Source organism: Coloeus monedula, assembly GCF_965178545.1.
Source record: "Coloeus monedula genome assembly, chromosome: 1".
Taxonomy (NCBI): Eukaryota; Metazoa; Chordata; class Aves; order Passeriformes; family Corvidae; genus Coloeus; species Coloeus monedula.
The window spans coordinates 24448221-24474706 of NC_138781.1; the positions used below are offsets into that span (position 1 = coordinate 24448221).

At 39.8% G+C, this 26486-nt stretch overlaps 1 protein-coding gene across 1 annotated transcript in view; it reads left to right on the forward strand.

The window, feature by feature from the left end:
- LOC309575897 (putative acyl-CoA dehydrogenase 6) overlaps positions 1-26486 on the forward strand; it is an 82874-nt gene that overhangs the window by 49153 nt on the left and 7235 nt on the right. The window contains exons 3-8 of the mRNA XM_082286767.1: positions 4961-5090; positions 8092-8198; positions 14173-14340; positions 19464-19637; positions 25628-25789; positions 25906-26056. Coding sequence (XP_082142893.1) covers positions 4961-5090; positions 8092-8198; positions 14173-14340; positions 19464-19637; positions 25628-25789; positions 25906-26056 — 892 coding nt within the window. The remainder of the gene's footprint in view (positions 1-4960; positions 5091-8091; positions 8199-14172; positions 14341-19463; positions 19638-25627; positions 25790-25905; positions 26057-26486) is intronic.

Sequence of the window (26486 nt, forward strand, 5' to 3'; positions counted from 1 at the left end):
TTTATGACAGGTGAATAAGGTTTGAACACTTAAATTTTGCTTCTGTTGATTTAAAATTTTAGGCTGTGGTGAAAACTGGCAATTAGCTCTGTCTTCGTAGTGTCAAATATAGGAGTCTCTCAGACCTATCTTCAAAATGGGACTTGATTCATGCTTTATTTGTCTTTCTAGTCACTAGAAGTGAGAGCACATACTTGTTTTTTTCTTGCACTGAGTTAGGTGCCAATAGTAGAAATAATACTGAATGATTTTCTTAGGTGTAGATTTACTTTATTTCACTTTCACTTTATTGAAACTTTGGAAACCATGTAAGCAAACAAGATAAATTATATATGCATTTAAAATGGAGTTCTGGATATGGCTGTATTGTGTTATCACCATTCCATTTTCCAGGCTCACTTACATTCTTAAAACATTGAGGACCACCTGTTTCACCTTGCTTTCACTTACTTACAGACCCCTTTCACCACAGATGTTGTCATTCCCACTGACAGCTACTAGAAGGGATTCAGAAACAAATTCCACAGAGAGACACTTGTAAACTCTTTCAAATTTTTGACTAGAGACTTCAAGCCTGTCTCATCATTGAACAGAGTCATATTTGAACAGGGATCCTGAACAAGTGGCAAGAAATGCTCTGGTCTTCACAAAAGTGAAATGATTATATGAAAGACTTCAGCTTCTCATTTACCTTTATGAGTCCTTTTTCATAGACTTTCTCTGCCTTTGTTTTTCCAATTGATCTTCTCAGCAGTGTTTCTATTTTGACATGTTGCAACTGAAGATCATGTCTTGCTCTTTTATTTGTAGTTTTGGGCATCATCTGTGCTGTGTGCCCCATATTCATATATAAAAGTCCTGATACCCTAAATTATCAAATCTAATAAAATGTACATCTTTTTGCATCTTTTAAGAAGAATGTTTTTTTAAGATTCACTGTGTTCTTTTGGATTCCTATTCCACTGCCAGGGTCACAGACATTACATGTAAAAATTTGCTGATCTATATAAAATAAGGAGCTTTTGCAGAGTGGGAGTGTTAAAATAATGCGATGGTGGTGATTAGTAGAAAAGCAGAGAGCCAATTTAAAGGAATAGGTTAATATACTGACTATGGTGTGGCAGGTTCACCTCGGCCAGCCGCTAGCTCATTCCCCCTCTTCAACAGAACAGGGAAGAAAATACAGTACCAAGGCCTGGCTGTCGAGAAAAGTCAGGGAGACTGGTCACCATTTACTGTCATGGTAAAAAGCAGACTTGGCTGGGGGAAAATTATTTTAATTTCCTGCCAATTAAAGTAGATTTGTGTAGTGGGAAGCAAAGGCGAATTAAAACAAGATGTTCCACCATCCTCTTCCCCTTATTCCCAAGTTCAGCTTCAGTTCTTCATTCCTGAGTCATCTACCTCACTCCCCACCCCAAGTGGCACGGCAGGATGGGGAGGGGAGGTTGTAGTCAGTCCATAGCACATCCTCTCTGCTATTCTTCCCTCCTCACACTTTTTCCTTCCTGCACCTTGGGTCCTGCCTATGGGTTGCAGTGCAGAATCTTTATTTATTTGTATGTTCCTGTGCTCTCTGCTCTGGGCCTTATGTTTTAATTGCTTTGTAAAGGAATCTGAAATCCGACAATGGATAAGATATTTTATTAGGCCATTTAATAGCTGAAAGTTGTGCTATTATCATCAAAACAGAAATAATTTGAATATAACTGAGTTGCCTTTTTCTACCTGTTTTCAATTATAAAAGTAATAGTTCATTAGACTTTCTGCCTAGTTTAATTTAGTTTGTGTTTTGTTCTTTTAAATTTCTTGCAAATTAAAAATGGTAATGTAGCCAAGCAATTCTCTGAAGGTCCCTCATCTCATTTTAAAGTAAAATGAAATATTTACCCCAGAAATGTGAATATTTAAATATAGTTTGTTATTCTTGATGTGGGGGGTTTTTTGTTTTTTTTTTTTTTGGGGGGGGGCAGAGGGGTTGGTTGGTTGGTTGTTTTGTAAAGCACTCAAATCTAGAATTTATTTGGTTCTTTCATAATGGATTTTTCACCAAAAATTTCACTGAAGTGTTCACTCCTCTGTTAGGCATGGTGTTTGCTCTTCTGAATTAAAGTTTAATTGACCTATTAGCATAATATCATGGTACAGGTATTTCCAAGAATTTTTTTTCATTGATGAGACTGGCGAATACAAACCTACTACCACCAGCATATTCCCTTTTTCGTAAATAAGTGTTATTCCAAAAAGAGTAAGTCCTACTCCAAATAAAAATTAAACATTAAGTCCGTAAAACATTCACCATCATCCCTGAAGCAGATAGAAAAAAGAATGGCCTGGTGGTTTTGTCTCCGATTGAGAGCTGAATCCCACGTCATGCAGGAGAATGCGCTTGGACCAGCCCCAAAATATCTGGCCGGAGTTCCAGCAGTGGGGCTGTGAACACCAGGCTGCCACCAGGAGCTGAGGGAAAAAGGAAGTTGCTTTGGTGCTTGTAGCCAGCCAGCACTGCCAGCTATTGCTGTGTGTAACACCCCTGGCAGCCTGGCTCGGTGTGGAGGCCCAGTTCTCCAAAGAGATGGGACACAACTGTGCTTCGCCATGCCCTAGGTTACCCAAATTACTGGGGAAATAACATCACAGACTGCACTGACAAGTCAGTCGCCACCTTGATCAAGTATTCAGGGCTCAAAAAGACATTCTCTATCATTGTCCATCAAATCACTCACATTTCTCCATGAAAATTTAGCTTCTTGGCTCCTGGAACAGAACTGATGAAAGCTTAGGTGTGGTCTGATTAATGTTTTTCCATTTGCTTCTGCCCTTCCTGCCTGCATCTGTGGTTGTCTCTTGCATTTTCTATCCCCAGATCATAAAATCTTTGGATTTTATCATCTCTTTGCCTGGCAGGACTTCCCTCTCCACCCCCAGCTCCCAAAGCTTCATTCTGTCCTTTGGTCAGAAATTCTTTCATTGTCATTCCTTTAAAAGTTGGCCTTTTGCAGCACTTTGTTTTTAAAATGTACTGCTTAGTAATTAATCTCAAATGAGAGCAAGAAGAGTCTGTTATGTGGTAATATGCAATGGACTGTGGTATGGACAAAGAATGTCTGTAAGCTGTATACTTGGATAAAGTAGCCCTTCTTTGGGTCAGTTTTGTGCATAACATTCCTCCTGGGAAGTTACTTCGGGTAAATCTAGAAACTAAGGTTTTGATCTGTGAAATTTAAATGAAAGATGGGAATATAACTGCCTTGTAGACAAAACTAAAGATAAAATCAGTAATAACAGTAGTTTGGCAATAAAAGTATTGACTGATTTAAAAAAAAAAAAAATCTAATGAAAAGTATTTGTGAGGTGCCAAACCTGAGGTTATCTTTTATAATTCTGCTATAGATCCATACAAAATTAGCAAAATCTCTCTCATGCCAGATATCTTTAAACAGTCCTGTCTTTACCTGCACATGCTTTCCTAACTGCTCCTCAGAGCATTCATTTGCTGATGGGGGCTGTGTAAAGGCAAGAAAATTAGATTGTTATGTTAAACACATTTCCATATTGTTATTGTTTCATTGTACTGCTTAAGCTCACAGTAGGAACTTTAAGATTGCGTATATTTTTAAGAAATTCTTTTCAAGCAAAAGTTTGGAAAAGTAGCCATTTTTTAATTCTGACAGTCTAGACTATTCAGTATGACCTAAGGAGAAGTGTTCTTTGCAAACCAAATTTTATGCTTTGCCTTTCCTGCTGTGTTTTCCTTTCAGCAGGGAAAGGATGCACAAAGATAGTTCTTGTGGGTTTAGGAAACAGATGATAGCATGCAAAGCCCCATGTTCATATGCACTGTGGTGTTTTGACTTTTATTTAATGGTGTTTTTTGAAAACTTCAGAGCAGGTCAGTAGAGCGGTGTACTCAGTGTTTGAGGTCAGCAAGTGAAAACAAAAGAGGGTCATCTGCCCCTTATTGTGTGTGTGAGGGGTGAGGGTTTGTTTCTATTTATTTGAAATTTTCTTAGCCGGTCTTCAAGGCAGCTAAAAAAAAAGGAGGTAACGTTATCTAATCACAGCTGCTCATCCAACTAATGACGTCAAGCAGTAACCTTTGCTTTCTCACCATATTTCCTTTGAACTGTAAGCTATTTAATACAGCCAAAAATTATCTCATCCACCATAGCAATGTAGCCCTTTTCTGTGCTTCACTTTGTAGTGGGTTTATCAGCACTGGGCATGGGAGTGAGGTGAAGAATAATTTTTTCTTTAATTGAATTTGCAGATTGGAATATGGAGGGGAGAAGGGGAGCAATGGGCTGTGCTGGCACCAGGCCAGCATCCCAGGTTGTCAGTCCCCTATGAACAAAGAATGCTTTAATCACTGCACAGACCAGGTGCCAGGGTATGAAATACACGTGTTCGGTACTGTAGTTGTGCCTAACGTGAATTTTGAGCGATGGCAGTAATTTAGCATAGAAACACAACCTGCATGTGGTCTCACTCCATGCCGACTTGATTGCTGTGTCTGAGCAAGATGATTCCATTGTCAGATGAGTGCGGGTGTCAGGTGTTATCATGGGGAAATAAAAGCACTTCTTACCTTGTGTTGTGATCTGTTCATATGACCTTGCTGTTGGAAAGAATAATTTTGCCTTCTGATATAATTTTCAACAGCATGTCACTTCTTCCCGCTGCTTACAGTAAAAGTAATGAGGCTACTTAGGATACTCAGAGGTGACCTGATGTGCACATGGATAATTAGAGTGGGTGTAATTCTCAATTCAGACACTGTAAAGAATAGTGTGGTATTGCTTTTGTGAAAGGAAAGCTGGTAATTGTCAAATACTTAAAAATTAGCAGTTAAATTGCAGTTGGCAAGTGCTTGCAGTAGCAACATCTTTTTGTGTTGTTGTTTTTCTTGCTGCTTATGCCAGTCTAAAACATGAGAATCATAGATCTGTTTTTTCCTCAGAATATGGTGGCATGGGCTTGGACTTCTCCTATAATATTGCAGTGGCAGAAGAGCTGGGAAATATCCGCTGTGGAGGTATTACTATGGCTATTGGAGTGCAAGCTGGCATGGCTACTCCTGCTCTTACAAGGTAATTTTCAGAAAGTTTAGTTTAGCCTAAAACCCAAAGTGTCATGAGTAGAGAAAAACAACAGTGTATATATTTCCTGTCCAGCCTGAGGAAAGAACCTCCTTCCTCTCTGCTTCTCTCAGACAGTTTGGTTTAGGGGAGAAAATACTCTTTTTTAAAATATATTTTTAATGCTAGAGTATTATATGTTAAAACATAAGCCTTGTTTAGTAGTAGATTATATGTTTACAAACACAGAGTTTTGGTGCCACAACCAATTAAAAAATTTAATTCCAGAATCCAAGTTATTGGTGTTTGTCTTTTTTCTTAGCCAGATATGCCAGTGCAGTAATATTAAGGATGTGTTTAGTTGCAGTGATTAGGATCAGTCTAATTCTGCTTTATAATTTACTTGTTCCTTTTCCAGCTTTGCAAGGTGTCAATCCTAAAGTTGTAGCACATATATCATGCTTCCTAAATATGCCCATTCTGGATAATTAATCATTTTTCTTTTTCTCGGTAGCTATGTCAGTGTTCCCATTTTAGTCACTTGCTATCATTCAGGCTCCTGCACTTGCTCAATCTGTTTTGTTGGGTTTTTTCCTCCCTCAATAAAACTGACAGTTACCAACTTCTTCATGTAGTAGTTTCGCAGACATTCTGTGTCATAGCAACAGTTTTTAAAACTAGAGTGGGGCAACTGACTGATCCAGCAGTTTGCCCCTGGAATGTGGATACACCCAAAATTCTGGAAGATGAGGTGCCACCCTTGTCAACAGCATACCTGGGAATGAATATCAAAAAAAGTTAGTTTTACTATGTGATTTATTGTTTGCTGTAAAGGAGAGAAGCTGCAGCTGACAATCAGAACATATAAACAGAACTATGTGGATCACAGAAGTGTTATATCTGTATTTTGCCATGGTTTCTTTTCTTTCCTTTTGCCTTCTAAATATGGTATTGTATACCACCGGAATTTTTGTCTTTGTTTTCATGACATTTCCACCAATGTTAGTTACGAAGTATGGAGCAAGAAAGGATGAACCACTTTCATGCAACTCAATGTGTCAGAATCTCACACTTGGGACTTCTGTGTTACACAGGATCAACAAGATTCATTGACTGTAGACTTGTGTGTGTGTATGGACACCCAAATGCATAGAAATATATTTTATAGTGATGCCAAGGCCGCACAGTTAATCACATGGGAAACTGTGTTCTGGGGTATGACCCCAACCAGAAAGCAGACATGGTCAGGTCTGTCTTGAGCCAGAGCACGATCTCCTTGAAAGTAGAGTTTTCTAATTCTGTAGCTGTTAAACTGGGAAGAAGTGGGTATCACATTTGTGCAAGCCTGAGGTTTTCCTGGGATGCACTTAAGATGGGTAGAATTTTACAGAAATGACATGTTTCTAGCAGAAAGCTAGCAGTTGAGCAAGAAGCTAGCTGTCTCCTGCAAGGCACATCTTCTGAAGATAGAGTTGCGTGACTTTTTCTTGATTGCAAAATAATATCTTCTACAGCCACATTTTTGGAAAGAACTGAACTGTTTTCTGGAACTCAAAACAAAGAAAGACATCAAACCAAAAATATCATCCTAAGAAAAGTTCTTGCTGTGAAAATTCTCTGTTGAAATGCTAAAGGTTAGCAAAGTTTCAAGCGTCAGAAAGCATTGCCAAAAATCACCACTATCTGCTCTCATTATCTAGTTTTCCATGTTGTTGGTTGGGTTGTTTGGGGTTTTTTTGACTAATGAATGTGCAACTAGCCATACTTGATCATACCCATGGAAAGTTAAAAAGAAGTATACTGCCTAACAGACATGGGAACTTTGTTCCAGTATGCTAGAGTGAGCAGCAAGCACTCCAGACTTGCTTCCTGTATTTATTTGGGATTGCTGCTGTGATTTTCAGCAGAGACAGGACTAGGAATTGAGCTCCTTGTGTGCACCAAGTGGAAATGTCTGCCAGATCCCAGTCTGTTCTCTGGCTGTCCCGTGTACTTTGTGCCAGGGCTGGTTGGAGGGGATGGCTTAGTCTTAGCTTGAATGGCCCCACTCCTTTGGAAGTACTGGAACTATGTTTTAGAAGGAGGCCCCAGTGAGCCTAAAGAGGCGAGTGATGATGATGACCTGAGAAGCCTCATACCAAAGAGGAGGCTGAGGAGGAACTTGAATTTATGGATTCCTGCACACAGAAGACATTTCATGACCCAAGGAATTTTTCAGTCGCATGAGAGGTTCAAGAACTAGACCTTGAACTCACCATTCACACTGCAGAAGAAATCAGTGAATGTTAATTAGGATAAAATCAAGCATAAAATGAGATGGACCATATTTTGAATGGATATGAGCTTCTAAACAATGGGAAAATAGTGTATGCCTCTTAACTGAACCGAAATACAGCCAAGTGAAATTTTTGTGTTAAAATACCATCAACAGCTTGCTGTTTCCCTTTTTATTTTTGTAGAGATAAAAGAGCAGCTGAGAAGAAGCATTAATGGATTTTACTGTGTGATTTAAATATATTAAGAGATAAATAATTTAAATACATATATTTGCAGATGGTGGCCCTGACATGTCATAACTTTTCAGTCATCACTAAAACCTGGCAAAGAGCTGGTGCAGAAGTCTGAAGATAAACAGAGAGCAGGTCCTCCATCCTGGCTGACTTCAGGAGCATAAAGGGGAATCCTCAGGGGTTATGTTTATTTAGATCTGGAACTCTTAAAGCAACAATCATAAAGAGAGATTTTTGGGCATCTAGGCCATACATTTCTGTGGGAATAAGATGCCTGAATACTTTTTAAAACTTGTATGAAATGATTGTGGCTGCACTTCTGGTGAAGACTGAATCACAGCTTTGGAAGGTATCTATTCTATCTTTTGGCTCTGGGACAGCTTTAACCTGGTCATAGGAAAACTGATCACTGTGTGGGTAGAACAAGATTTGTAACTAACCCCTAAATAAAACTGACCTTCATAAGCTTTTAATAGCCTATATTTTTCATTATTTTGTTGCAGGTTTGGTTCCCATGAGTTGAAAAAACAGTTCCTCATACCAACTATAGCTGGTGATTTTGTGGCTTGCTTGGGAATCAGTGAAGCTGGAGCTGGGTCAGATGTTGCAAGTAAGTTAACCTAGCAAACTGCCAGTTTTAGACAGCTTGATGTTTTAATGGAAAGAATCTGTTTTTCCTGACATTTCACTTTGCCCCCATCCTTTGTAATAAACAAAAGGAAGGAAAGTCTGGTGTGGTGAGGGCAAAAAGTAACATTCCAGGAACATAACACATGTTTCTCATGCATCCAAAAGCAATCAATTTTAACATATTTGTCAGGTGAATCAATGGAGTAACCTTGTATAGGCTGAGCACAAGAGATTTTTTTCTTTTATACTGGCCCCAGTTTTCTTCTACTGTTGTCCTGCTGCTGCCTCCCTGCTCTGTCCAGGCTCACCGCTGGCAGGAGCGCTCCAGCACCTCATCAGTTGCACAGCCAGCGTCAGTCATGCAACTCGAGATGTACGTGATGGGGAACATAACCTGTTCAGCTGTACTGGAACTTGCACTGCCTTAACACAACCTCTCCTCTGAATGGGGGCAAACTACAGAGCCACTCTGTTCTGAAAATGATGGCATCACTTTCACAATGATTTCCTCTTGCTCATCTTTACCACACCTCAGCCCCTTCTGTCATTCTGGTGAAGCAAAAATATATCTCAACTGCTGATTGCTTTATTTAGAGGTAATGAAGAATTTGTGATGTCAAATCTATTACCTTTGTGATTTAGTTACTTTGCATGCAGCTGTTTTTCTTGGTTTAATGCAAGAATATGTTTAAAAACCTGAACAAATGAAACTATTACTCTAAAGTGCCTGAGGCTGTAGAAAATTTGAACAATTAAACCAAAACAGATACTGTGGAAAAAGAAAAGATGTCTCCTCTGATGCTGAATCATGGGCTTCATGGAAAAGAGAATGATAAGTGACCACTTTTAGAGGTTTAGTTGGACAGAACATGGCTAAGTTGAACACATTGTGTTCTTACAAATTACTCAGACATTTTCCTGCAGACAAACTTGCCAAGTATGAGATATTTTTTATTGTAGGAGTCCTATATCCATCTCTGTGACAAAACTCCTGTTGGTTTTTTCAAGGCAAATAGATAAACATCCAGCTGCAAGGGTGCAGTAGGTAGATTTCAAGAACGTTAACGTGGATAATGAAATCATGGGACTAAATCTTCCTGCATGATCCATTGCTGTTTTCCTTTCTGGGTTAATTGAATTTGTTCATAAGAAAAATTCCATTATTGTAGTAGACTTGTTTATTAAAGAGCAACTATTATTAATACTTAATAATTATAAATAATAAACATATAAATATTAAATTTCAATATTATTTAAATTAACATTATTGCTTGTCATAATTCAAATATTAAGATGTAAATAATTCATCTTATAATAGTACTTAGTAATTTACTTGTTAAAGTAATTATAAATTTGAATTTTGCTAATGTAAGAAATGCATCATTTATTTTAATAAATGCCTCTCTAGTTTAATTAGATGATTATCAGAAATTTCCAAATATGAATTTTTTGATGCAGTGTTCCAGATAATAAGTAACATAAATAATGCTTCAGCAGCATGTTGTTTATAATCTAGTTAAAGTGGTATGATGTACTTAGATTAATGCAGTTAAAAACAAATTTGGAATCAAAGAGGAGTATCTAATGAACCTATGCTGCAGCTTGGAGACACTGTAGGATGAAATGACAATACATTTTCCCCCTGTTCTGGAAAATTTGATCCCTGATATATATGCCAAATCAAGCTTACAGTGCTTCTAAAAGGTAATTAAATGGACAACTTAGGTGTGGGCAACAATAGCTTGTGTTCTGAGTTGCACCATTTTGCACCATCTCCAGGTGGCCCAGCTGTAAAGTAGACTGAGCTGTGTGAAACTGCACTTGGTGCTTCCTTTTGTTTCTCATGCTATTGGGGATGTTTGTTCCCCTAAGAGAAGTGAAGGGACATAGCAACTCTTCACATGTGAGGGTTGGGGACATGCTTCTGCCATGTGAGCCAGTATATTTTAAACTGAAGAATGACAGAGACTGAGGTAGCTCTAACATTTTTTCCTGCAGTTCCAAAATTAATTAAGGCGATATGAGCTGGGAAGACAAAAAAAGTGTTTACATGAGAACTGAAATGTGCCTCAAACCAATTTATTTAGAATTCAACAGAACAAAAAGGACTGTGTATATTAGTCTAACAGAAAATTCATGTCAGTTTGAAGGAGCACCTGTCTTCTTTCAAGTGCAGTTCTGTATTGTCCATAGTAGTGACCGAGTGCACCAAAACTAGCGCAGAGTTGGCTTGAAAAGAAAAAGAGAACAGTACAGTTGGTACAGAAAGTTCTTTAATTTCAGGATTCTGGTACTACAAAGCATAAACATTTGTGTCAGTTTGAATTATATTTTCTCATTCTATCTCACTCCAATTCCACAATTTATAGAATGTTTTGCTGACAGTTTGTGGGGATATTTAAGAACACATCATGGAAAACACTTCCTCTTGTCTTCGAGTTATGTCCAGGCATCTACAGCTGATAACACTGTTCATGTATACCTCTTCAACATAGATACCTTTCCCTGTTTTGTTTCAGTGGAATCCAGCCTTTCTGCTTTTCTGAATTGAGGTTGTCTTTTTTGAGCAAAAAACCCCAGAATTTCACATGGTGTCTATAATGGCACAAATACTTTTACAACCCTAGTAGAAGTATTACTCTCCAATATGTGATGTTACACAACAGCTTGCAAACTTGCAAATCCTGTGATTAACTGTGGATCATCTTCATTACCAGTTTGCTATGGAAACATTGCAGGATTTAGCAATCACTTTTACTACTTTGTATCTGAGTACTTGTACTTGCCATGTTGAATTTGAAAACTCAAGATCATTCCTTTCTCACTGGGGCACACTTCAGTTGTCTGTGTTGGTGATGTCTCCCAAGTTTGTGTCACAAAATAAATTTAATTAGTGTATTCCTACCCTTTAAAAGATCATTAATGCAAATATTCAGTAGGTTTTGTCCAGAGGCTGATATCCAAGGAGGGGCTTAACTAGTACCTCTCCCTGCACATCAGAACTTCATCTTTTAATGCAACCTGATGCAATTTCCCCTTTGCCAAGTTTCTTATGCACATTTCCACTTTTGTCCTAATTATCTTTTCAAATTTTAACTCATAGTTACCTAGTAGTGTCAATTTCACTTGCTTGGGTCCAATAGGATTTTTTCTCCAGAAAATCCAATTTCATAATAAACAAATCAGGTTGGGTTTCAATAAGATACCATGGGTAAATTGAATTCTCTTTTCTTTCCAAATGTATTTTGAGGCTGTGGAGATTGCCAAAACCAGCAACCTCTGTTTTCACTAATTTCAGTTTCTATACAGTCCTTCTTGTAGGCGTTTTGCTTTGTCAACTATATTGTAATCCATCTGTAATCTCCTGTAAAAAGTTTCTTTTTTTGAAGTGTCCTCTATATGCCTCATTTTTTTCCCATCCTCTTTTCATTTCTGTGGATGAAACATTTTTATTTGCCACCCTAACCTTCTTTGATTTTGTTGGGTTTCGTCTGCAAGATTTAACTTAGTTCAACCTGTAGCAGTACTTATCTTTTGACCTCCAAACTGTAGCTTGCTTTCATGATTAATCTTGTTCATTTCCTGCAAGTCATCTCTTGGTTTTTTGAAGTGATTATTCATTCAGTTAGACTTGAAGGTATTTCTTTAAAGTTTTGGGGCTTCTTTTCCTGTTCTGATGATGTAAATTTCAGATATGTGTTCTTCATATTTTACTTGAATGATATGTGTTGCCTATCTTTGACTGTAATATTGACCTTAAAAGTTGAAGCCAACCTTATCTTTAGTAAAATCTATTTAGATGCATGACTGGACTCAAGAGTGCAGTGGAGAAGAAAATTGAGGCTCGAGTACACATGATTTGAATGGTGATGTGACCAACCCTGATTGCTTATATGGCACCAGCTGTATCATACGCCTCTGGTGATGCCTTGTGCTCTTCCCCAGAAGGGCTCCTCAGAGCATGTTGTGTTGAGACATAAAAAATACAGGGTCAGTGGTGTGGGCCTGCAAAAATTAGTCATGGAGCACCCACTGAAGTAGCCTTTTCCCAGAGCTATGCTCTATCAGGGAAAATAATCAGTCATATATTCCAAATTTTCTGTATAGCCATATTCCTGAGTCCACTTGACCTTAGTAAATTCTTAAGTACATTTTCAAAGCCTGCTGTATTTTAAACATAAAACTTACATATTGATTTGATCATCTTTCTTTTAATTAAAGATAATCAACTCTTCATAAGATCATTTAAAATAGTTGCTTCTCAAGTGTTTGAAGCAAACTTCGAACCATTGAATCTGGGAGTACTTAAACATTCTCATTAGTAAGGCATTTGTTCTTTAATCTGTATTTGGGTGGTTAGGCCCCTGTGACGCCATGCTTGCAAGAACTATTTACATTTGTGGTAACATCACAGTGCTCATTGTTCCTTTGCAGACCTTCTATGAGACTTCTATCTAATCTCGTCAGTAGCTGTTTCGTAACAAAGGGATGTGTGATGTAAATCACTGTGTATGCTCCCATCCTTGTCACACCATTTCAGCAGTCATATTTCTTATTCCAGCTCTTGTGTGTCCTTCATTTATTATTTAGTCTCCATGTATATGAGTGTCCAGTGTCTGTGTCCATGTATTATGAGTGCCAGTACTTTAGATTCCTTCAATTTCTTGGCCTTCATTCTTATACAGATTTCATATCGAGTCCCTTGGACAGATTTGCCACAGCCCTTTCACTGGGTGAATTCCTCTGTGTCTGCTGGTTTTATCCACATGATTACTATCTCCTTCCCTTGCTCTTGATCATTACCAGCTAGTACATTCCTTTAGCCATAGCTATATACTCCCATCATTTTTCCCCTGTTCCTTCATTAACAAGACTAGTTTTCAGCCATGCTGACCTCAGTCCCAGTTTATCTCCTAAATGAAGGTCAGATACTTGGGTTTGCTTTTGGCTTATGTTTAGGGCCCTAGGGAAGAACGTGCACGTGCAGATTGAGGTGGTTGTGTATGAAAGTGTAACGAGATGTCTTACATGTGCCTGCCCACTCCACCTGGTGTCTGACTCCTACCCTCCCAGTCTACGGTCCCCCTCAGTGGGCGGCCTCTTACAGACTTCATAGTCTTGTTAGATTTACAGGTGCTATTGGGAGTGTGGCAGGGTTCTCTTATACCATCACCTACTTATAGCTGGATATCTGTTGGAGAGTCTTTGTCAACTGGGGTTCTTGTCGAAGAGGTTCAATTGCAGGGAAAAGAAGCCAGCCCTTTGGAAAGTCTGCTGGGGGGTAAATAACAACTAGTGATTCTCTCTGGCTGTCTGTTGAAAGCAACTGGGGCTGCTTGCAGCGTAATGTGAACAGTCGCAGAGGAAAATAATATTGCTTTTTGCCAGGGTGCATAAACAGCAGGTGTTCAGATCTCCTTCATGTATAGACGTTCATTGCATTCAGACTTGGCCTTTGATAGTTTACCAGCTTTGAAGGTATTGCACCCCATGACCAAGAGCATGCAGGAAGTGGATGTCGGTTTGTCTTTATACATTCATAGATAGCAAGGTTTATGTTTGTTTAAGTCATGACTCTGGAATTAATGGCTTCGTCAGAACCAGTGCACAGTGAGAGAAACTCTAGTAGGTCACCTCAGAGTGAAATGCTTCTGTCCCAAGTTTTTGACCACCACACTTAGGAAGTTTTCTGCTTTTATCCACTGGGATGAAGATTCCATCTAAAGGAAGGTGAGAGAAGTGGAGAAGTGATCCTGTTTCCCTGACTTGCCTTCCAAGAGTTGTCCAGACTGGTTTGCCTCATGCCTGGAAGGATTATAGGACATGGGGTTATGAGGGAGAACCAAATATGAGTTTTCTGTCTGAGAGCAAGGGACTGACCCTGCCACTCATACCCGGACCAACATGCCTCTCCTTCCCAAGAATAACCCTTCATTTCCTGTGTTTTGAAATAGATATCAAGACAACGGCTGTGAGAAAGGGCGATGAATATGTCATAAATGGAGGGAAGATGTGGATTACATCCGGGACCCAGGCAGACTGGATGTGCCTCCTGGCAAACACCAGTGAAGGACCTCCCCATCAAAATAAATCTCTCATATGTCTGCCAATGAATCTACCTGGTAATAACACAGGACTCTTTGTCTTCTAATTTGATTTTATTGATGTTTTTTGTATGCCTAATACAAGAAGGAAAGGTGCTTAATGAAAATATATTTAGAGAAGTTGTTCAGACACATTTTCATGGCAATGATTCATAACCATATAAAAGTAAAAGGATAAAGAGTTTAGAGATTTCAAACTTGGGAAATACCTCTCAAAACAAGCCTGGTGGGCTTGCTGAAGAGAATTGCAGGCATTCTCAGAGTGTTTCGTGGCTGTGCTGTGCAAAGGAATCTTTTCATGAGAGCACTGCTACCAATTTGAATTATAAAAATAGTCTGAGAGTTAAATGTGGGCTGGAGTGAAAGATTCTTGGAAGTAGGGATTTGGTTTTGAATAAGACTAGCAATTCAGGTGAAGACATGGAAGAAATACAGCCTGGTCTAAGGGTACAAGTTTCAGTGGTACAGTCCACACAGTGTCTGTTCTGAGTAATCTGCAGACCTTGAAGAATGCAGGAGTGCTATATGCATAAAGAACATCATTCAGAGAGGATGCAGTTAAGATTGTGCTGGTGGGATCCTTTGCAGTTTTGACACTTGTGCAAAAGTTTCTAAATCTTTTAAGTTTTCACTCATTTTAATATTTTAAAACATGCAGTATATTAATTTATGCACTATATAATATATAGTATATTTTAATGTGCAATTTTAAAAATTAATGTTTATTTAATGGAATGAAATACTTGTTTTAATACTATTTAATATTTGTTAAATCTAGAACAATGTATATCAATGCATTTATTATATAAAATATTTATAGTCAGGGCTGTTTTTTTCATTCCATTCAGAGTATTTTACACATGAAATATATGCCATTGTTGGCATTTCACATGTAGGAACACCGCCGTGGCAGTGAAGTGAATGTCTCTGTGTTCACTTAATGGATTAGACTGAGAACAAAACCCAGCTCTTCAGTGTTGCAAAAGAGGATGATGAGAGATTCTTAAGGGAATGTCTTTTAAGTGAATTTCAGTATGGGGTAAGTCAAGCAAGTGAGCTGCCTTGAGAATCAAGCAGATTCTGAGTGAGTTGTGAGCTTCTACAACCTCTGCTCATGCAAGACAGTCTTTGAATGGGAGCTCACAGAAGACAGACCTGAGCTGCTTCACTAGTTGTGGACTTCATCGTTATTGAGAAGTGATGAGTGAACATGTAACTCAGAGTCAGAATCTCTCTGAATTTTCAGGTAAATTCACTTATCAGCCATCTGCTGAAAAATGAATGAAGTCCTTCTTGTGATTTTTCATGAAAGGGTCAGAATGCAAATGCAGTACTACTTCTTTGAGATCAGTCTTCCTAAAACAACAAAGCAGCTGACCCATGGCTGGTGGCAGATCAAATATACAGAAGTTTTCTTAGAGGTTTTCAGCTACTTTGCTTCCTACAAAAAGACGTGAATTGTCATAGCTCTAGGAGAGGGGAGATGTTAGATCACGTAGCCTAAACACAGACCTTCTCTACCTGCATTAAATAGATTTGGAGTCGAAAAATTGCCTGAGACACCTTAAGCTGATCTGCAGAAGTGTAGAAGTCTTCCTAGGAACAAAATTTGCACTCCTCAAAGTGCACGTGTTTTAATTCTTCTGTGATGATACACATATTTACCTCCAAAGGGGTCACAGTACCAAGATTGGTGACCTTTTGAAATGAAGTATTAAGACTGTTGATTGTGCTCAGTGGGTGAGTCATATCAGAAGTGAGATTTTTCAGGAAGCTCTATCTGGTTTGATACATCCTAAGGATGTCTGTCTGCTAAAGATTGTGCTCCATGGAGGGCAGCAGACCAAGGCTGTACAGGAAGCGTCTGGAGGACATCACTGAATGATGCACTCTCAAACGTCTGTGGATGTATGTGTGTCAAAGCTCAAAAACAGCTGCAATGGAGAGCAAATGTGTTATGTCTGACTCACCTCTGCAGGCACCAGCCTATATGACTGGGTAAAGAAGGATCCGTGGTGCATTTTTTCTAAAAATCTAAGTTGTTTTGTACTTATATAGCATGGTGAACAAACAAAGAGGGAAAAAGATTACAAGTCTGAAAGTGAATTATTAACTTCAACAATTGGTAATTTATTGAAGATACAAAGTAGGATTTGCTTCTTCTAATTTTGGGTATGTGTACTCTCTAATCTAAGGTGAAGCAAATCATGGTCTAGATTTGATAGACACTGCTGGCTACATTTCTCCTAAAGAGAATTTGGATAACAGCACTATGGATCCACAATACATATCCAAATTAGGTGAATACTTCTCATACAATAACAGTGTCTGAAAAAAGCAGCTGAATTTTTCATATGATGAAAGAGGATCTAACAAATTACAAAATGTCTGTGTGTAAGGTATATAGACAAATTGCTTGCAGCCCTGATCTGGTAACTATTTGTCCTCTGAGTCCTCAGATAGAACTAGGGGAGATTGTAAGGGGGAGTTAATAAAGAGAAGAGCAACCAGGAAAAGAGAAAGAGCATGTTTCTCAAATTGAAATTTGAAATGTGTCTGTTTCCATTTGTAATGGCACCAAATGGTGTCAGGAGAGAGCAACTGCCTTTCTCTCAAGATAGAATATAGGAAATAAAAGAGATTTTCAGAAGGCTGGAGGAATGGGAGAAGATGAAAAGTCAAAGACACTTGGGAAGAACTGCCCAGGCAGAGAGATACCAATCCATCTCAGTGATACTGGTGCAAGTAGCTCAAATGGCTCTGTTAAGAGTGATTTTAGTAAGTCAGGTGCTTGGCCTTGTTAAATTGAGATTTGTGTGTTATTGCATGTGATTTATTTTGATTTCTACTGCTGCTGATAGTTTTACATTAGTAGTACCCCTTAGGAAGGGAAGGAAGACAAATGAAGGAAAGGGAGATTTTGATGCCCCCATGGTGGCAAAGAGATGATTATGTATCACTGTCTTCCACAACATAAAGCATGTACTAGCCACGGAAGGGGCATTACATGAGACTGATGCAGCTTGGTCTCCTTGTGGGTGAGAAACATGATAAGGACAAGTGAAACTGGTATGGCATGACAAAGGGGAATGCTGGAAAATTGAGCACACAACCCAATCTGGAAGAATTACAGATAGAAATCATTAGCACATTTATCTCCTCTAACCAAGCCTGTAAGAGCTTTCAATAGTTGTTGCTGTATGTGGATCTGGGAAGTTAACAACAGGATTGATTTAGCAATATAATGAACTGACAGCAGTTGTGCTTTCTCGAGGAGAGTCCTTTTAAACCACCCACTAACAAGAGCAGTAAGTGCATCTTCATATGGGTGAAGAGCAGTGATTGCATAAAGCCAGTTGGCTTTAGGCCACACATGATCTCTGTGACTCTCAAAGAAACCAAATAGAAGTATTCCAATGGGAAACAATGTTCCAGATTTCATCTGGGCTTGTAAATTGCTCAGTGTGTGGTTATTTAGCTCTGTTTATAAAATGGAAACAAACCACAAATGCTTTTTTGGCTGAGTACAAATTGCTAGATAATTTTCAATTCAAGAATCAAGAATTTTTGTACAGCTGTCCTGATTTTATTCCTGCATTGACCACGTATCAAAGCAAGTCTTCCTAACACATAATCTGATTACAGATTGGTTGGTGGAGAAAAAATCTTGAGTGGAACTTGTGGAACCTTATTCTTAGAGCAGTCTTGGCATTTGTAAATGCTGTCAGTATTTCTTCTCTGTGAAGAGATGAAAATTTCCATAACCTTATTTAGTGCAGCCAGAGAGAGTGAATTTGAAGGAAATGACTGCCAACTCCTTCTGCCTGCAAAACCAAAGTAATTTTCACATGGCTGAATGCCTCCTCTGAGTAAAAGTTGAGATGTCTGTATTAGTTCAGAAAATTGTGTTCTCTGAAAGCCACGAAGTATAGCAAGATACAAACAAGTACAGAGGGACCACAACAGTCTGTGTGGTGACCAACCAGCTTCTAGTGAGCCATGTCAGAGAGTAGTAGAGATTGAAAAAAAAATAGAATAAAGAGGAAAACATTGACAGAATACCTCCTCATCACAAAACTGGGTGGAGAAACATGTACGTGAGTAGTAAAAAGGTTTTGTTTTCCAGCAAAGATACATATGCTGATATGGAGGACTGTTTTGCTACATATATAGACTTGTCAGATGTAATTAACATGTTTTGCAAAAATCCTTCTGCCTGGTTGTTGTCCTCTCACTTTTGAAGCATTCTTGACTTTCACCCTGAATATTTGAATTAGCTCCAGATTAAAAGGGAGATAAAAGCTGAAGACAGGAGAATTGCCACGGGAAAACAGTGGGTGCCTGTTAAACTCTCATGGCACAGTGGTAAGCCATGCTTGCATCTGAACAACAGCAAGAAAGAACTTGTAGCTATGAGAAACAAACAATGGGACGGAGTCCTGCCCACTGTGATGAGGTTACTGAACCCTCATGTGGCCAGACCTGAATGAACCAGGTTCATCTTCAACAGACCATTGCACGTGGGGTCAGAGTCAGTGCTGTGTAGAGAGAGGTCTGTGGGGAAGCAAACCCTCCTCACAAACATACACACATGAAAACTCAGAGTGATCCCTGTACCAGAAAAAAATCAGGGTAGGCTAGAAAGGGGAAGATAAATGAAGAAGAGAGGGAAGGAAGAGGATTTCCAGGAGGAGAAATACGTAAAATGTAGCTCTGTTTTTGTCCTTATTGAATAATTGTCTACTGTTTCATAGCAGTGCAGGCACTTGGAAAATATTGCTGAATTGAATTCCAGCATTTTATTATAATGCTAGATAAAAATCAAACATAAACACATAAATATTGCATTGTTTGAAGACCTGTGTGGAGTACAATTATTAGGACCACTAAATTCTTATTATTTGGGGAATAATGGAAAGTGGGACTTTTAAAGTTTCTGATTTGCTAGTTAAATAAAGTGAAAAAACCTTTTAAAATAGGATTTGGGCCATTTTACTCCAGAATACTGTTATGTTTTTCCTACAGGTAGGTTTCATTGTTGTCCTGGAACATACATCTGCAAAATTTTCTCTCTGAAAACATTGTACTTGTTCATAATGATTCTATTTTTTGTGGTCTTTCTCATACTCCTTTCTCTTCAGGCATTCATGTTGCTAGAAAGATAGACAAACTGGGTATGAGGTCATCAGACACAGCTCAGATATTTTTTGAAGATGTAAGGGTCCCCTGCAAAAACCTCATCGGTGAGGAAGGAAAGGGTTTTACATACCAGATGTTGCAATTCCAAGAAGAACGGCTGTGGGGAGTAGCCACTGGTAAGTCATCATTTGCGCCTCTGCAACTGGGCAGGGACACAGGGGTCACTCTTTGCATGACTAACAGCACTTTTCTTTTCTTGTAAGTTACAATGACCTTTTAGGATCTGTTTTTGAAATCTGTCATAGCCTGTATACAGAAGACATTCCCTTTCTGTAGGAAAACCTGAAGCAGAAAATATTGTGAGCCATTGCAGAGGCTGATTTTGCCCTGTTTTTTTTTCTTGGTGATTCTCTGCAGATAAGAAAGTATGGTATCATGTTATGTCTACTACAAGTATAGTGCAAAGGCTATCAAAATACCAGCATGAAATAGAAGGATGGTGACTTTTCCTGTAGTACAGTGAGTTATGATGTTTATCATGGACTTTAGAAAATTAACTTACTGGCTGTGTAAAGAAGTGGCTCTTTCAGGATGTCGGAGCTTTGTTTTGCAGATCTGTTTTACCTCTGTACACTTTGGACATAAGTGGTACAGTACCACATTCATTTCCCTGCAGTTATGTTGTCACAGAGTTTGTTACTCAGAACTCAAGCTTACTCAAATCCATGTATTTGGATTATATGGATTCTGGATATTCCAGGAAACCAGATCCAAGTCTGGATTGTCTATTTTCAACCTGCAAACTTTCTCCCTATTCCCCAGTGTTTGCTTCTTCAAGTTAAATATAATGTGGTTCACTGTAAGAAGATTGGTCCTCCTTCGATTCCAGGGTTGTCTAAATAATGTCACTGTATTCATGCTCTTGTGCATTCCCTGTCTGCCACTGTCTGTGGCTGGGGAATTGAGAATTCTAAGAAGTGGTGTTTTGATTCAGTGAACAAATAAAAAAGCACTCACTGTTTTGCATTTATCCCAGACCAAATATTTTAGAGTTCAAATGCCTTTAAAAAAAAAAATCTTTTTTTGAGACAAAGTTTTTAGTTCAGCCTGAGATAAACAGTACATGTGAGAGTAGTTTTAGCAAAGGACAGGAGGTTACACTTGCCAAGGATATCACTGCAGACACAGGCAAGCAGGAGATGTGATCCTACCACTGCTTCTGCTTTAATTGAGGTGTACACAGGCTGCAAGGGTGTACATTGTGCATTTTTATGCTCAGTTTGAAGTCTAAATTAAACTAACCATCAGAAGCTCTGGGTTGCAGTGAGACTCCCCAGGCAGCAGAGTAGCCAGCAGCTTTAGTCATGCCCTAGGCGAAAGTGACGCGCACTGACAGCATCAATACACAAAGCCTGGCAGGTTAGATCACTCCTGCTAAAACCACGGGCAGCTTGGTACTGTCCAGTCTTGCACAACTGCCTGGCTGTCGCTGTGCTCTGCCAGGAACTGGAACACCAGGTTTCAATTCTTTTTTTTGTCCAAAACAACGCAGCAGGAGCAGGTGAACTCTTGCCCTGGATGAGCAGCCTAGGAAGGGCATCTCTGCTCCCCTGCTATGGCCAGGCAGGGGCCATCAGAGAGTCTTGGAGCTCACCAAGGAGAGGGAGCTGCCTTCTGCAGTGGCTACTGTGTAAACCTTGCTGGACCCCTTGGTCTTGCTTTTTTCCCACTATCTAATACAAAATGCATGAAAGCACTGGCAGCGGGGACAAGACCCATGGTTTGGGCCAAGCTGCAAACTTCAGAGGTCACCAATTGTGGTAAACAAGAAAAAGGTAACCACTGTTCAAAAGGAAGCCCGGTAGTTGACGGGTGCAGTTTGTTACACCACAGCATCTAGAGATGTTAACTTCCAGTGCTGCAAATGGTTTCACATATGTTCAACCATGACTGCTTTGCTGAAGGCTCAGATGTGGGAAATGGTGTAAGTGCCTTCAGTAGTTTCATGATTAGGTCTGCATGTTTAATCCTGGTCCTCACTTCTGCCTCTCAGCAGGACATTTCTGTTCCTTCCCATTTCATGACTGTGACATTTAAAATTGTCAATCTGCTTTTAAATGCTTTAGGAACCAGTCTTGGCATCCTCACTTTCACTGCTTCCTTTAACTTGGAAAAGGCAGTTGACTGCCATTCTTGTCTGTTTTTCCTTTCTGGGTGTTGTTTTCTGGTGTTTGGGGTTTTTGTTGTTTTTCTCTTTGTCTGGGAGCAGGGGGGGTGGTTTATGTATCTTTAGTTTCAAGTATCACATGCTCTAGATTACTTTTTGTTTATTAATTATCTTCTTTGTGGCCAGTTTCTTCCTTCACCTTTTTTTTTTTTCCTTTAAAATCTATTTTCAGTTTTTAAATATTTAAATATTTAAAATACAAATGGAAAACTAACTTCCTGGAACTGCAAAATCTGGTCCCAGGTGTGGTCTTTCCTTCTGAGTGACACATTTTCAAAGGCATTGGTCAAAGTCACTGTGTTTCTTGCTTCACTGAAAGAAAAGAGATGCCAGATGTGTGCCATGTTGTGACACTCGGTAAGCACTGTCCATTTGAGGACCTGTTGCACTGATCACAGGAAAAAAATGTTGCTATGGCAAAAAAAGCAAACAGTTGTTTTGTGAATTGCTTAACTTGGAGGCAAAGAGGGAGTTCAGTGTGCATGAGAGAGCAGAATGGCACTTTTCTAATGACTTCTATCTGCTCCTGCAACCTCAGTTTTATGAGCACCATTGAGTCACAGCCAGTAAGCAGGATGACAGATCCTTTTGCATGGGCAACACACATCCTTAAGAGTCAGATTGCTCAGCTTAGAGCTCACTGTACGTCTCATTAGAGAGTAATCAGCCACAACCGAAGAAAAATATATTAATTTCCTTTTCTTTTCAGAGGAAACATAGCAACAAGGCAAAGTGTCTTTACAGTGATCAGAAGTTTCAAGTGGAAAAATATAAGTTGGATGGAGATACAAGGAAAGATTATTCGGCATTTGGCAACTTCAAGTGCTTTCACAATTCTCAGCTGTGTGGTAGACGTGTTCCTTAGGTTGCCTTAGAGTGACATTTCCTGCATGTGCTGTCAGTTGAAACCCATGGGGCTAAGTTTGTCTGAGGATGTGGAGAACATTGTATAAAGAAAGGAAACAAATATACAGAAAATAAAAGGGTTTCCCTGCTATGAATGGCATTTCATTGTACTTGTATGACTGGCAAAGTGTTGTGTGCTGTTATCTTGTTGAACACAACTGTTGACTGTCATGGTGTTCATGATGTGCTGCATTTTGGTGCTGTTTGTTACACAGCCAAGCTTTGCTATATTAGAGCTGTGCTCAGAGCTCTCAATACCTGTCGTCACATCACAGAATGGTTTGGGAAGGGAGCTTTAAAGTTCATCACATCCAACCCCTCCACCATGGGCAGAGACACCTTTCACTAAACCATGTTGCTCAAAGCCCCATCCGTCCTGGCCTTGAACATGTTCAGGGAATGGACATGTCATGGGGCATCCGCAACTTCTCTGGGCAACATGTTCCAGTGTCTCACCACTGTCATCATAAGGAATTCCTTAGAATCATAGAATGATAGAATGGTTTGGGTTGGAAGGGACCCTACAGATCATCTAGTTCCAATTCCAAAACATTCTTCCTTATGTTCAATCTAAATCTACCTTCTTTCAATTTAAAACCAGTCCCCCTTGTCCTGATACTACAGGCTCTGGTAAAAACTCTGTCCCTATCTTTCTTATAAGCTCTCTTTATATATCAAAAGGCTGCAATAAGGTGTCCCCAGAGCCTGCACTGCTCCAGCCTGAACAACCCCAACACTCTCTGCCTGTCCTCACGGGAGAGGTGTTCCAGCCTTTTAATCTTCAGGACTCTCCTCTGGACCTGCTCCAACAGATCAATGTCTGTTTTGTACTGTGGGCTGCAGAGCTGGATGTAGTACTCCAGATGGGGTCTCGGGAGAACAGAGCAGAGGGAGAGAATTACGGCCCTTGACCTGATGGCCTCTTTTGAAGCAGCCCAGGACTGTCCTTAGATATCCTCAAATGACAGTTCCTGAAATAAGAAGGGCCGTGATGGCAGCTAAGGAAACAGGAGGATGGATCAGCAGGGGCAGAAAGAGGGCAGTGAATTGGAGAGATGGACCCTCTAAGAGCAGTTTTCCCAGAACCCCAGTCTGAGCCGTGATGTGTGGTGACAGCCTGAGCAGAGATTGGCCAAAGCCCCTTCATGGTTTTTAGACCTTTTGCAAGCAGGATCTAAGCAGTTTCTGTCCTGTTTGTTCCCACCGGATCTTGCTCCTGCCTCCTCTTTGCTGTTTCCGATCTCTTTCCCTGGTGCTGGATGCTGGGAACCACACAAGCCATGCTGTGTGGTCTGACAGACCAACACAAGATTAATCTCTTGTCCTTGTCCCTTCCACCTCCCTTCTGCTCTCCTAGCACTGGCAGGTACTGTTTAGTTTCCCACCCAGCAACTCAGACTTGACTGTATTCTTCCCAGATTTCAGTCTAAGGGCAAGGAACAAGTGGTGCCTGTATACTCCTTGCTCTTTCTTTACATTTCTCAAGCTGGAGACCATAGACATACAAGTGAAAATGCTGTTGGTGTTAGACATGCTACAGTGTTGTGTGACATTGTCCTTTGGAAGAACAGTATTTCTATTCAAGAGATGTTCCTGAAAACAGAAATTTATTTTCCTGTCCAGAAGACTAGCATTTGGGTGACAGCATAGTGTGTCAACACAGAAGAAATGAGGACATTACTGTATATGCTTTTCTGAAAAATAAGTATTGAGGTTAGTTGTATGAGAAAGGAGGGGAAAATATTTAGGGAAAGAAAAGCTGATCACCTTATGGAATGTGGAGACATCATGTGAAAAATGCTGCTCTTTGGAAGTGATGGTAAATGATCTTGGCAGAGGGCAATTGGTGGGAGCAGAGTCTACACAGGAGAGCAGTACAGAGATGAAATCTAGATAGCAGTGATCTTGAAAACAAAGGAAAAAGGTACATGGGACCACACCAGGCTCCTGCAAGGAATTGTCATGTGAGTAACTGGCAGGTAGGAAAACAGATACCATAGTAGTCCAAGGCTTGGTTTTATTTTGCATTTCAGACTCAGTTTTGTGGTTTAGACTCTAAATGCAAATGGATGTGGATATGCATATTTTGAAAAGAGAAACTGTGACCCTTCTCATCAGATAGATTTGTAAAATCATTCCCTGCTGCTCATCATAGTAACATGGGTCCACATTTGCCAAACAAAATTCTCCACATATTCTGCACCTGCTGTTACCCCAGCTACACTGCAAGAGACTGATAGCTTAGTCATTCACTTCAAGGCTGGTTTGCCTTGGAAAATAAACTTTTCCCTTTTTTTCTTGTTTAAAATGGGATATGTTTGTCAGTTTGCACAAAAAGAAGGTAGCAAACTACTACTTCTGCTTTAAAGCATCGTCTGCTGCCTCTCTCACCTGTTTTTCAGCAGTATCCTATTTTCATTCTATTTCCATTAGGAGAATTCTTTAATGTTTTTTAAAGTGGATGTGAATCTTTTCCTCTCTTTGCTGGGACCTGATCACAGAATGTAGATGTAATAAGCAGTCTGTTTGTATTTCTTGATCTCAGCATAGGTTTCTGCCTTCTCCCTGAAGGCTTCCTTCAATTTACATTTCTACAGCATTCCTCACTGAGCACACTACACTGTCTGCCTTCAGATTTTTTTCCCAGGATTTTAACAAACCTTCAGGACACAGGTAGCATGGAAAGTAGGAGTTGCCACAAGCTTTTGCTAAGGCCCCAAATGGGACACTAAGCATAAAGTTTACCTCATCATGTTGGTGCTGCTTTCTATGACTCTCCCTCCTTCCAACCCACCTCCCTCTCCTCAGGTTTTGGCAGCTTGGGGCTCAGATAACGTAGATGTCATCAAGGTACAAGGAGGTATCAGACTTTTCTCAGAATTGAAGCTGTACCCCAAACGGAGTGTACAGAACAATTTGCTTTAAAAAACCTAATGTGTTGGTTGTACAATGTGAAAAAACCTTGTTTTTTCAACAAGCGAAACAACAGATCTGGCTAAAATGATGTCTTGTTCTGTGCTTTGTTTCTTCAAGCCCTGACACCACTGGAAACTATAATACAAGAAACTATTGACTACACCCGCCAGCGGGAGGTGTTTGGCCAGCCTGTCCTGCACAACCAAACCGTGCACTTCCGCCTGGCCGAGCTGGCAACCGAGGTGGAGCTCCTGCGCTCACTGCTGCACCGTGCCGTGGGTGAGCTCCCACATCTGCTTCCCAGATGTGCTTCTCTTCATGTGAAGAACCTTGTCAGGCTAAAGGAACAAGGGGAAGGGGTTGACTGCTTTTTTATCTCTTCTTTTTTTTATTAGCTCTCTATGTAGAAGGCAACGATGTGACAAAATTTGCTTCCATGGCTAAGCTAAAGGCAGGTCGTCTGACCCGTGAAGTGACTGACAGCTGTCTCCAGTTTTGGGGAGGAATGGGATTCACCAATGAAGTTCTGGTGAGCAGGTTTTACAGGTAAGGGAGTGATGAAAATACAAAGTGGCTTTAAAGGAAATTTAGCCTCTTAAATGTCCTGTTAAATGATCACCTACTTGAAAAGAGCACCAGCTCCTCACCAGCGTGAATGGTCTTGTTCTGCTTCATGGCATGTCACTGAAGTGCGTTGCGGATACAACGACACCCAGTGCAATTAACTTTGGGGAGACATGTGTCAGTACTTACTATTCTTTTGCCAAGTCTTGGCTTTGCATTACAGTTGTGAAGTTTGAACTACCCACAGGTTAGCTTAAATGTCAACTGAAAGAAGAAAACTCAGTATTTTCCCTGAGGGTCCTCTGGTTTCTGCCACAGAGTAGAAAAAAGCAGGAAAAAAGGGAGAGCTACCAACCAGTGACTTTTTCTTCTCTTTGCTTTTTGTTTGCTTGTAATCTTGACTACAATAACA